General features: G+C 39.4%; 1 protein-coding gene across 2 annotated transcripts in view; it reads left to right on the top strand.

The window, feature by feature from the left end:
* The window catches only part of VOPP1 (VOPP1 WW domain binding protein), a 191,299-nt gene extending 178,947 nt beyond the window's left edge, over positions 1–12,352 (top strand). For both annotated transcript variants that reach the window (XM_075586570.1, XM_075586571.1), the window contains exons 3-5: positions 5,229–5,306; positions 5,825–5,961; positions 12,160–12,352. In XM_075586570.1, the coding sequence (XP_075442685.1) occupies positions 5,229–5,306; positions 5,825–5,961; positions 12,160–12,335 (391 nt within the window). In that variant the 3' untranslated portion in view covers positions 12,336–12,352. The remainder of the gene's footprint in view (positions 1–5,228; positions 5,307–5,824; positions 5,962–12,159) is intronic.
* Positions 12,353–13,984: the final 1,632 nt, after the last annotated feature.

A 13,984-nucleotide genomic window follows, 5' to 3' on the forward strand; every position in this document is an offset into this window, starting at 1 on the left:
CCTGTGAGACGCAGTAGTTAGTGTCTCCTCTAGAGAGGGACACCTGTTGATATCTATATGAATACGTACGTTTGCTACAGTAAAGTCATTGGTTGTTTTACATGCTGTGTGTGTGATATATATAAATTGTCCTGCGAGGACCACTCCCCCTCTGGTGGGAGCCATCGCAGGTGGGGGCGCTGCACCGAGTACGAGGTTACTCCTATTATTATACGTGCCCCAGGCTCCCCGTGGCGGAGGCTTAGGCCCCCTGTGAGCCTAACAGGTAAAGCACCACACCTGGTAACATTAAGTTCCCCGCACACACATACCATATGCTATTGGGTGGGGAATACCCGTTACATATATATATATATATATATATATATATATATATATATATATATATATATATATATATATATATATATATATATATATATATATATATATATATATGCTATACGCTCATAACAGTGTGTGGTGAATGCCAGAATAATCTGAGAATTAATATTGGAATAATTCCCACAGACAACGCTTACATATTTTGGGTCCCAAAAAGAATTCAGTCCAATTTTGAGAAGGCAGCTCTCTTCCTTTTTAAAAAAAAAAATATTTTTATTAGTTTTTGAATAACATGAAACAATATAAATACAATAATTCATGGGGGGGAAAACTTATCAATAACTACTATACCCTTAAACTCCCACAACTCCCCCCAACCCCCTCCCCCCCCACACACACTCCATAGCTCATATATAATCTAAGAACACCAGATATTGCCACAAAACAAAAATAGATGCCATCCCAATATCTGAGATCACTTCTGTAAGGGTTCCAGTCCAGGCTTTGGTTGGAACCCGCCCTTACCTGGCTGCTGTGGACATTTTGATTACTGGGAGCCTGCTATATTGGCTGCACCTGTTCAAAGGCTTAAATAGCAGCCAGTGATTTCCAGCCCCTGTCTGAGCATTGTATATGTTACCCTTTGTTTCTGGCCACCTTTGCTCTAGTTACTGAGCCTTCCTTGTTCGTGAGCCTTCCCTGTTCCTGTTGCTGTGCCTAGCCTGTTGCTGTGCCTTCCTTGTTCGTGAGCCATCCCTGTGGCTTCCCTGTTTGGAATTTGGAATTCCTGTTGCTGACCCCGGACCATGACCCCGACCTCGCTGCCTGCCACCTGCCCTGACCCTTTGCCTGTTGCCTGGACTTTGCACCACTGCCGCCAGCCCTGACCCCTGCCTGCTTACCGACTATGGATACTCTAATAGGACTCTGTCCCTGGGCTCTGGTCAGTTTATTTGCAACCCTACCTCAGCTCTGCGAGTCCGCTTCCTAATCGGAGACGATCACTGTCACATAATGCTCAGGCCACATATGGACCCCGCTGAGGTAGGGAGGGTGATGTCCCTATGGGGCTAAATCCTAGATAGGCACTCCGCCCTCCTGACTACGTGGGACACTGTAATCGCTTCATCACCTCCAGCTTGCAAATCCTTGACAACCATCCTCTTCTATTATTTCATATTCCTATTCCATAGGACTGGCAACACATTGAAAATGTAATATACCATCCTCAATCAGGATTGAATCTGCTGCACATTATTGATTTTCATTTTTATTTTCATCTTGATTTCACTTATCCTCCTCCATTTATTTATTTATTTTATTTTATGTATAGAATGTTTTACCAGGAAGTAATACATTGAGAGTTACCTCTCGTTTTCAAGTATGTCCTGGGCATAGAGTTAAAATGACAAATAGTACATGGTTACAAATACAGTTACATAAGTGAACAGGGTATACATTATAAACAAGACATTGCATGCACAGTTAGAGATAATATATATATATTATAGGCGTACATGTAACAGTTACAGACCAGATTAAAATGTGATACAGCTTTGGTTTTGAAAGAACGTAAACTGGTGGTTGATGTGAGAGTCTCCAGTAGGTTGTTCCAGTTTTGGTGTGCACGGTAAGAGAAGGAGGAGCGACCGGATACTTTGTTGAGCCTTGGGACCATGAACAGTCTTTTGGAGTCAGATCTCAGATGATAAGTGCTGCATGTGGTAGGTGGGAGGAGCTTGTTCAGATAGCTGGGTAGCTTGCCCAGAAAGTATTTGAAGGCAAGATAGGAAAGTTTAACTTTGCACCCAGACTCAAGTGATGACCAATCTAGTTCTTTGAGCATTTCGCTGTGATGTGTATTGTAGTTGCATTGGAGAACAAAACGGCATATTGAATTGTAGAATGTGTCAAGTTTGTTTGGGTTTGGGGTGCCGAGCCATATACTATGTCTCCATAGTCGATAACTGGCATTAGCATCTGCTGTGCGATACGCTTTCTGACCAGCAGGCTTAGGGAGGATTTGTTCCTATAAAGTACACCTAGTTTGGTGTATCAGCAATTCATCGGATATTTTGTGGTTGTTTTATATGCATTTCATGTACATTGTATTTTATTATATGTTCATTGCAGTCCTTTCCAATAGATTATATAATTGATATAGGGACTTTGTTTTCCCTTTTTTTAATAAATTTGTCCATATTGATATATACTTTAGAATTTTTCTCTCTTTTTTCTCTCTTTGTTATATATACAGTTAGGTCCGGAAATAATTGGACACTGACACAATTTTCATAATTTTGGCTCTGTACGCCACCACAATAGATTTTAAATGAAACAACCGAGATGCAATACAAGTGCAGACTTTCAGCTTTAATTCAAGGGGTTGAACAAAAATATTGTATGAAACGTTTAGGAATTGCAACCATTTTCATACACAGTCCCCTTATTTCATGGACTCAAATGTAATTGGACAAATTAACACAATCATAAATAAAATGTTCATTTTTAATACTTTGTCGAGAATCCTTTGCAGGCAATGACTGCTTGAAGTCTGGAACGCATGGACATCACCAAACGCAGGGTTTCCTCCTTTGTGATGCTTTGCCAGGCCTTTACTGCAGCTGTCTTCAGTTGTTGTTTGTTCGTGGGTCTTTCTGCCTTAAGTTTTGTCTTCAGCAAGTGAAATGCATGCTCGATCGGGTTCAGATCAGGTGATTGACTCGGCCATTGCAGAATATTCCACTTTTTTGCTTTAAAAACTCCTGGGTTGCTTTCGCAGTATGTTTTGGGTCATTGTCCATCTGTAAAGTGAAGCGCCGTCCAATCAACTTCGCTGAATTTGGCTGAATCTGAGCAGACAATATATCCCTATACTCTTCAGAATTCATTCGGCTGCTTCTGTCTTTGTGCCATTCAGGGCCATTGTAAACCATGCATGCCCATGCCATCACACTGCCTCCACCGTGTTTTACAGATGATGTGGTATGCTTCGGATCATGAACCGTTCCAAGCCTTCTACATTCTTTTTTCTTCCCATCATTCTGGTACAGGTTGATCTTAGTTTCATCTGTCCAAAGAATGCTGTTCCAGAAGTGGGCTGGCTTTTTTTTAGATATTGTTTGGCAAAGTCTAATCTGGCCTTTCTATTCTTGAGGTTTATGAATGGTTTGCACCTTGTGGTGAACCCCCTGTATTTGCTCTCGTGAAGTCTTCTCTTTATGGTAGACATGGAAACATCCTATGATCATCCACCACTGTTGTATTCTGTGGACGTACAGGCCTTTTTGTGTTGCAGAGCTCACCAGTGCGTTCTTTTTTTCTCAGAATGTACCAAACTGTTGATTTGGCCACTCCTAATGTTCCTCCTATCTCTCTGATGGATTTTCTTTTTTTTTCTCAGCCTAACAATACCCTGTTTCTTTTGCATTGAGAGCTCCTTTGACCGCATGTTGTGGGTTCACAGCAACAGCTTCCAAATGCGAATGCCACACCTGGAATCAACTTCAGACCTTTTACCTGCTTAATTGATGATGAAATAACGAAGGAATAGCCCACACCTGTCCATGAAACAGCTTTTGAGTCAATTGTCCAATTACTTTTGGTCCCTTGAAAAAGAGGGGTCTACATATTAAAGTGATGTAATTCCTAAACCCTTCCTCCAATTTTGATGTGAATACCCTCAAATTAAAGCTGATAGACTGCACTTTAAGCCCATATTCATTATTTAACTGTAACTTGAATTTATTTTGGTACACAGCCGAAATAACAAAATTTGTATCAGTGTCCAATTATTTACGGACCTAACTGTATATATATATATATTTATCTTTGTATGACACTTCTAACTATTTCACTGGGAAGTGTTAAAGGTCATACCCCCAAAAATCATCACTTTATACCTATCTTTGTCATTATAGGCAATTCACAGAAATAACGTGATGATAATCATGGTCTAGCTGTGATTAACGACTGCGCTAATATTAATGGCGTTTCGTGGATCTGCGATGGTGGGCAAATGGCACATTAGCATTTGATTTGCCTTTGAATAGGCCTAAGGCCCGTCAACCGTTAGCGATACAATATTTTAATGGTTGACTCAGGGTCATCGTAACGGCAATCTCATTTGTGGATACTGTAAGTGTTAGAGAGTAGTCGTTACGATAATTTGGGTTAGCGTAACAATAAATAGCGTAATAGAGCTCTGTGGATCTGCATCGTAACATTTTGCCACAGAATGGCGTGGTATTTTCTTTGATAGACCCCAAAAATGATCAGTTTCATCTGTCTTCTCCATAAATTAAGGTACTTTTTTCTAATCTTTCTTCATAGGCAAAAAAACTTTGTATGTGGGTGGTGTCGGTAGGAAGAATTACATGGCACATACAGTATAATATAGTAAAATACAGTATATCAATCTCTGCCAGGTCTTAGGATGTATTATGTGCTATTTCAGATGCATACTGGCTTTTTCTATTCTGTCTGTGTTTATACTGTAGGGTTTCATGTTTGACTTGGCATTGCCTACTTATCCTAGAAATAGAATGATGAAATACAAAGGATTTATAATAATGTCTTACTTGTAAAGTACTTTGCTTAAAATCACTTTATTCGGCCCAGGCCCAGTTATGAACCAAAGACCTTTCACATGTACCGTAAGGGTACTAGGATACCCACAACACTAAAGTAAGTGCCCCATACAATGAATTTCAATGTAGCATTAAAAAAATAAGCTATTTTTCTAAATACCCAGAATAATACCATACAGTAGGTAAAAAAGTTTTTAAAAAAACACTGTAGACATACTTTTAGCGTATCTAATAGTATTTTCTGTGAAAATAATTTTATGTAGAGTTGGCCTATGGTTGATTGACAGCTATTGTTTTTTCCCCCTCTCCTTGTAGATGTCGTGCATATGAAGACTGCTGTGGCTCCAGATGCTGTGTACGAGCCCTCTCCATTCAGAGGCTATGGTATTTTTGGTAAGTTACTCTTCATACAATCAAGTGCTAAGACACACATCATAAACACGTAGAATGGCCAGGGCTAGATTGGACTACAGTAGCAATACCATCCACCAAGATCCAAACATAGAAAATCATGATATGTGTACTGTTTCTTTACTGACTTCATCTTCATTGGCATCTTTATAACAATTTAACGTGTGGCTGGTGGAGGTTCCTCTGCATATTTTCACAGGGTCTGTTTCTTGTACTTTGCAGTATGTGATTGCACTTCACTTCAGTTTAGCCTTATTTGTGTCCATAAGTGAGTGGTTTTATAAAGCAATTAGAAGAGACAGAGGTGGAGTTATTGGAGCAAGTAATAATTACATATTCAATATTTTCTTTCATTGTATCCATTTCAACCCCGTGTTGGAAGGTTGCATCAAAGCTAACACCTTGTTTAAATTTGACACAGGAAGAAATATCAAATAAATCTCAAGATATGTCTATTCTGCAGCCAAGAGATGACCTGATTCTATGTTGCTTCTCTGCAGGTTCCTATTGATGATGGGAGTCCTGTTTTGTTGTGGGGCTGGATTCTTCATGAGAAGAAGGATGTACCCACCTTTGCTCGTCGAGGAACCTGCATTTAATGTGTCCTACACCAGGCAACCTGCTGGGCCTCCAGGAGGTCAGATCATCTCTTCTTTCTGTAGCCCCTATTCAACATGCTTGGAATCCATCCTCATTCAGTTGAATGGGGTTGAAATACCCCCCAAAGCAAAGGGAAGACAGCTTCACAACATATTTAGAAGGGACCTATGTAGATTCAACAGCCACCTCACCGTAACAAGCACCATAGCCTCCTTCCTTGGAATAATTATTATTGGCACTGTGTTACAGTACATGTATTTATTACATACAGTAAACGGACAAAATACCCAGTTTTTTTTTTTTTTTTTTAAGAAATAAAATCCTGTTTATTTGTTACTACAAATCTGCTCATGGATTCCCAACTTGGAATTTGACGTAGTTAAGGCTGCAAATGACGAGGGCTCCCATAATGCACTGAGAAAGGGGTGAAAACATTTGCTCAATCTCATCAATGTAACAGAGCCATTTGGTAGTCTTAATCCCTGCTATTTGGGGTTCATTTATATTAAACAGCACTAACAAAAATAAAATTAAAGTTGAGATTGATGTTTTAAAATGAGCCTTGAATATGGATAGGGTCTTTTAAAAGTACATTTTTAGTTAGGAGGGCAGACAATAATGATTAGTAGGATAAATATTGCAGACTTAAAAACAAAAAAACAAAAACAGGCCAGTGTGTGTGTGTGTATATTTTTTATACATTTTTGAATGTCGGAAAATGTTCCTTTTTTTTACATTTCAATAGGGATCTGAAGGGGGCGTGGAGTGATTGCCAATATTGTGTAACCCTCCCTATTTACTATCATTCCAATTTGGAAAGAGAACAGGATAAGGACTGCAGATAACATTTTTTTTAAATTTCAATTTTCAATGACTTAAATATTTATACCTGTCTGATTTTTATTTAAAGGCATCATTCATCTGATTTTCATTTAGTAAACATAGTTTTTAGTTTGCTCCTATGTGTGACAGCATTTTTAAACCCAACTCCAAATACTGTACCCCCACATTCAATGAAGTGCAATAAAGTCTCCGTTTACTTACCAATAGAGCTACGTCAACAAGTACATTAAAAAAAAATCATATATAACATATAATGTGTGAGTGAATGCATGATCCTACGGTACAGAGAAATATATGTCAATACGCTCAAATATTTAATATACGGTATAAAAGGCTAGATGAACCAGATGTCTGACAGGTGAAATTATTTTGTGCCAATGGGATTCCGATTTCATTGAGATTAATTGCTGTACTTTAAAATTAATCGGCAGATGGGACAAGTGTGATCATTAAAACATTTTAGTCCTCCTATTAATAGAAGTTAAATGGCACTCACACATACACATACATATATATATGTGTATATATATATATATATACACATATATATATACATGTGACAGAAAATATAGACAGCGCCCTTCACACACTACACCTAAATTGCTGCAGCCCTGATAGATGTGGCAAGAATTTGCACCAGGCAAATATGCCCAATAAACAGTGGTGTGAAAATAACTAAATGTATTCTGGCAGGAAAAACTAAAAGTGACTATTGGATAAAAACACAAAAGCAAAAAAGAAGTGTGCATAACATATAAAAATAAAAAAAAAAGCAATAAAAGAGATATTGCCAATTAATGTGGGTAAAAATAACACTGAGTGTCACTGGGACTTAACTAAAAATTGCAAATATAAAAAAATGGGTTCATGTGATAAGCAATGAAAAATTCAATACACGATTATGAACCCATAAATGCAGTGAATATTAAAAATACTTAAGTCCACATGTGTCCATGATAAGTTGATTTGCAAAAGGTCCAGGCTGCTTCTTCTTGGGCTCACCGAACTCCCACAGTACCTATTAGAGAAAAAGAGAAAAGAAGCGCCCGATCCTTGTGTAAAATCAGATGAACAAAGTTTTAATATCTCATGGACAAGACAAATGCACACTTACAATTTGTCTGATAAAATAAAGCATGTTATGGGACCTGCCCATGCACCAACTGAGGACTCCTCGGTCTCTTCTTTGTGTGTGAGTGTCAGTATTGGCTCCAAAAAGGATGTTGCTGTCAGCTGCTGTCTCCAGGGGAGTAATCCTTAGTGTTTGTGAGCACTCAATCTCCACATGCAGCCGCCATTTAGCCTTTCTTCTCACACTTGAAACCGGAAAAAAATCTTCAGGCAAGTCCTTGCCTCCTCACGCTGGTGCTGGGAGCTGCCCTGTCACCGAAGGCTCACTGCCAGATATCCCTACGCGTTTCTTCCGACTCTGCGGATTTCATCCCCATCCCCTGATGAAATCCGCAGAGTCGGAAGAAACGCGTAGGGATATCTGGCAGTGAGCCTGCGGTGACAGGGCAGCTCCCAGCACCAGCGTGAGGAGGCAAGGACTTGCCTGAAGATTTTTTTCCGGTTTCAAGTGTGAGAAGAAAGGCTAAATGGCGGCTGCATGTGGAGATTGAGTGCTCACAAACACTAAGGATTACTCCCCTGGAGACAGCAGCTGACAGCAACATCCTTTTTGGAGCCAATACTGACACTCACACACAAAGAAGAGACCGAGGAGTCCTCAGTTGGTGCATGGGCAGGTCCCATAACATGCTTTATTTTATCAGACAAATTGTAAGTGTGCATTTGTCTTGTCCATGAGATATTAAAACTTTGTTCATCTGATTTTACACAAGGATCGGGCGCTTCTTTTCTCTTTTTCTCTAATATATATATACATATATATACATATATATATATACATATATATACATATATATATATATATATATATATATATATATATATATATATATATATATATATATATATACAGCTCAACCCCCTTATAACGCTGTGCTTGGAGTCCAAAGAATCACATCGCGTTATAAGCGGATCGCGTTAGAAATAATGTACAATTGTATGTATTGTACAATAAAGTATTTAAAATAGTAATAATCGTGTTGTAAAGTATTCATAAATACGAAAATTGGGAGCCACACTTGCATCGCGTTATAAGTGGATTCGCGTTATAACGGATCGCGTTATAAGGGGGTTGAGCTGTACATATACATATACACAAACAACACAGGTTATTCATATGTTTATTTGCCCCTCATTTTTATTACATCCTACATTGAATATGCTGATCAACATTTTTGGAAGTACAATATTGATGCTGCAAACACAGAAAATAAGAAAGTAATGTATGTCTAAAATAAATAACTTGTTCGGTAAAATAATACAAAGTAACATTACTTAATCCCATCCCTAGGCACCTTCTATAAGGTGGGGTTGGCTAGGTTCGGCCTTCTGCCATGTGATGGATAGAGGCGATATAATTGTAACTAGCCATACAATTAACCCTCTAGGAATCTTAAAGCAGCAATACAGGTTAACTTATTTGCATATATATTTATTTATTACAGGATTGAAGAAGGTCACCTGAGCTGAACTGTGTTCATTTTATCTCCGGGGACCCCCTGCTTCCAGAGATACTTACCTCTGTAAGGGGTGCAGGTATCTTTGCAGAGTTTAAACATCCAGGTCAGACGGGCCAATAGCAAGCCGCACTGCTTCCTACTGGCCCAACGTCACGGCTTCCTATTGGCCGGCATGACATGGTACATTTAAACCACCATTATATTAGGCACACAGTCTCTCTGCCTGCAAAGATACAGGCAACGGAGCTAAGTATCTCTGGAAGCAAGGGGTCTCCCGAGCTGAAATGAACACAGTTAAGCTCTGGAGACCCCCTGCTTCAAACCTGAAATAATAAATAAATATATATATTCTAACCCGTATTGCTGCTTTAAATTAAATAGTGTTCTCACAGGGATGCTACACTTCTAAGTACAGCTTCCTAGTTTGGGTAAAAATGGATGCACAAGTAATACAAAATACATTACATTTTGCTGTCATTTTGCCCAACCTAACTGAGTAGTCTTCTCATCTGTTTCCAATGCCAGCTTTCTGCTTATTAAAGCTGCAGTTCAAGCTGCTGCTTAAAGTTTTTTTTTTCCATTCAATATGTGTATCAATACAATCTGCCCACTGACAAGTGATTAGCTAATCTGCAGATCTATCTGCTCTCCTGTAATCAATCGTTGAAGATTCGACTCAGGGGTTCTTTATATCACTGTTGGGGCTGCAGAAGATTAGCCAATATACAAAATCCTGTGGGGAAGATTATGTGACCAGGCAGGCACTAGATATAATTGGTGCACTGCTAGAGAGAGCGCAGGGCTCAAGAGCCAGAGCCTGTCTCAGAAGAGGAAGGAGATGTGGCTTTGTAAATGGTTGCTATAGAAACAAAAATGCTTGTTACATTAGAATACATTAAAAATGTCTTTAACATTTAAAAAAAAAAATAATGCTACATGTATTTTCTCATAGTACAGAACCGATTTATTAAAAAAAAAAAAAACACATGTACAGTAGGATATTGCTTGAACTGCAGCTTTAAGATAGACATCTGGAAACAACAATCAGCACTAACTTGGAAACAACAATTACCACGCAAAATATGTACAGGCGTTTTTAGCTACAGACCTGCTTCACTTCCCACCTCTAATATTTCTAATTAATTCAACCATAATATAGATAAATGCCTAATAGGAAGGGTACAATCATGTTGGTTATTCCTGAGGATTACAGACCACTGGACGCAGGCACAGGTCAGCAGATTTAGCAAGTGCCTGTGTTTTGGGGTTATTGTAAGTTACTCAAAATAGAAAAAGTACTTGGCCCTGCACTCCCGTTGTTCCAAAATAGATGTCAGTGCGGTTTTCTGCCGTGCGTGGCTTCTCCGTGGCGGGATTCCCCAACCGGCACCATGTAGCCGCAAAAAGGAAACAGGGAGGAATAGCCGCACTCGTCGTTTTCAAAGGATCCTCAGATCATTTATTTGAATTCACGTGAGACAAGTGATAGTACAACGTTTCGGGGCGCAAGGTTAAGCCTCGGAAGAGTGCGACTAGTTCTCCTTCTTTCCGTTTTGCTGCTGTTGTAAGTTATATTGATTCTGAGGAGAAGATAGGTATTTAAGTTCAAAATGTATAGAGATATCCCATATAACTAGACAGGCCGGACAGCATGTTCCTCTTTTCAAAGCAATAGGAGTATGACATGTACATTATCAAACTTTGTAGTATCAATAAAATATATTTACATTGTTGAAATATAAAGGGACATTTTTACTAAGCAGTCTTCTACTATAAGTGCTCCCCTCTGCACAGGACCAGCGTGCTAAGGGTTAACATCAGGAATTGCTTGCTGCTATATGTTGTCAGCCCAGCCCCCGTCAGTGTTAATGAATCAGGACAAAGGAATTTCAAAGCCCAGCAGAATTAATTCAGAACCCATTCAGCATACATCTGCATCGCCCCGAAGGGGGACAGCCTTTGGAGGCAGCAAAGAGTGGCCAAAGGGTGTCGGCTGTTTGCTGCCGTTCGCTGCTTGGTTACTGGGTTGGGTAAAGTCTTCTAACACAACACATTGCAGGCCTATCCTACCTATTCTAACACAATTGTAACCTTGTCTGTAACTGTTACATACGCCCATAATCATATATTATCTGTAACTGTCCATGAAATGTCTGTAAATATAATGTATAACCTCTGTCCATTTAATGCAACTATGCATTATCATAATTCTGTGTCCAGCACACACTTGAAAACGAGAGGTAACGTTCAATGTATTACTTCCTGGCAAAACATTTGATAAATAAATTAAAATGTTCAGGTGCTGAATGACACCTTATAGCCCATTCAGTCAATGTGCCTCTTAGGTGTCTTTCAGAGGAGAAGGATGTCTTATGACAGGGGGGCGTGCTTCCCAGGGGGGGCGCAAGATTTTCTGGGGGGGGGGGGCGCGGCAATTATAGAGGTCCCGTGCTCTACCCCTAGGCATTTAAATTAAATGCCGGGGGACCGCGCGAGGCTTCTATAACACACTTACCTTCCAGCGACACGTCGTCATGGTAAACCGGCGTCAAATGAGTGGCGCGAGACGCAGAGGAGAGCAGGCAGGGGTGCGGGCAGGGAAAACTTTGCGCACCCCTGTCTTATGGTATTGCACTACTTAGTAAATATGGGACATAATAGGGTTCTAAGCTATCAGTGTTTGAGGAACATACAAGGGTGTTAGAAAATGACTGCATTTACGTACATTTCGTGAATTTCATGTTTAACCATCTGTATGGAAAATGTCCTCACATTTCTTTGAACTTGTTTCTTTATTCCAGGCCCGCAGCAACCAGGAATGCCATATTATTCGGATCCAGGAGGAGCTATACCAGTGACTCCGTCCTATCACATCCCGCCACACTCTCCACAAGGGAATCCGGCCTTCCCGCCTCCCCCTTCTTACTGCAACACGCCTCCACCTCCCTATGAGCAAGTGGTGAAATCTTTCAAATAAAACAACTTTGTCCTTTTGCATTGTTTCTTAAACCTGACTCTTTACAACTGCTCCACGTTACCATGAGGAGGACTCTCCCCTTGGCTTGACACTAGCTCAGTTGGCATCAAAGTATTTTGTGCCCGGATCTGGGTTAGTCGAACGGAACAGCTTTTTTTTTTTGTTCTTATGAAAAATGGTTGCAATTTTGCCGGTCTTTGAAACTAGTGCTACTTCTTTTACCTTTAGAGAATTAGAATGGGTTCTCAGTGCTGAGGAATGCACTATTGGGCCCTTGTCCAGTGCTGAAGAGGTTCAATGTTTTTTTTAACACACTTTCGTAGTATGTAGCTAATTCATTGTACGTATATTTCTCGGCTATTGATGTACTGTACATATCGTTGCTTCCTAAGAGTGCTAGCAGATCATGCAATATCTACAGTAAAAGGCATGCTCTTGGTGGACACCCAACTTGATTTAACATGTGTTTTTATCCCAACCAATAAAAGAAAAATAATGGAGAAAATCTTGCAGAAACGTTGTTCTTGTGTGACTGAAGCTGGTATCTGGCCTTGACATTTATGTCTCTTTGGGTACAAAAAGTATCACTTTTCAAGTGTTGAACTGCTCTTTTCTATATTTATTTTATAAGCCCAAATGTAATAATTAAAATGACATTCTCAAGTTGGGACCCCACTTGATATCGTGCTCTTCAGTGTGCATTTAGGGTGACTACATATACAGGAGCCAATTCAAAAGTGAAATATTAGTATAACCTTATACAAGTAAAATGACATAACATTATTGTACAGTAATAGAGTAAGGTTGTCTTTATTGCTCCACAGTAAATAGAATCTCCCTAAATTTGATGGATCCCACATAAATTACACACTTTGCTTATGCCCTAGCACAGCCTCTAACTCAATAATACATGCTGTACCTTCTCACACATTCTGTCCATTGTCTGTAGTGTTTCTCAGCACAGAAGGAAATGTGGGGGTGGAGAAGAGGCTTTATGAATAAATAAAAAATGTGTGAAGACACCCAGATCAGATGAATTCAGCTACCAGCTTTAAACTGAGCTTACATAGTCAAATATATAGATAGATACATAGACACATTAAAAAATAATAATAATAAAACCAGCGCACAATTGAATATACAATATATTAATGAGTGCACAAATACAAAAAATAGATCTAGTATATATGGGGTTAAGGCAGGAGTTTTGAATTAATACATTTTAAGCAATTGGAAACGGCAGCTCATTAAGGACTAACCAATCCATAAAAACACATACGAATAGCAACAGAGATGAGCGCACAATCCTATTGGCATAAAAAATACAATTGAATACAAATCAGACAGAGTGACCATGAACATATATGGAAAAGTCGATTGAAATATATTAAAAGGTAGTTGGTGGATGCTGTATCCAGATGGAGATGAGGAATACACCTTGAGGGTTAATACAAATCTATTAGTTGAGTGTGTGTGTGTCTTGAAGTGTCCTCATAAAATACTGGTGGTATGCGGTAGGTAACCGGTAAGTAACTCCAACTTTTAGCCCACATACAGGGTTAATCCAGATATAGATGGTACACTGAGTCAACAGATGAAGGCAAATCCAGCTACCGCAATCAGGATGGGAGACACTCCACCACAGCTTT

This window comes from Ascaphus truei, chromosome 2 (assembly GCF_040206685.1).
Source record: "Ascaphus truei isolate aAscTru1 chromosome 2, aAscTru1.hap1, whole genome shotgun sequence".
Classification (NCBI taxonomy): Eukaryota; Metazoa; Chordata; class Amphibia; order Anura; family Ascaphidae; genus Ascaphus; species Ascaphus truei.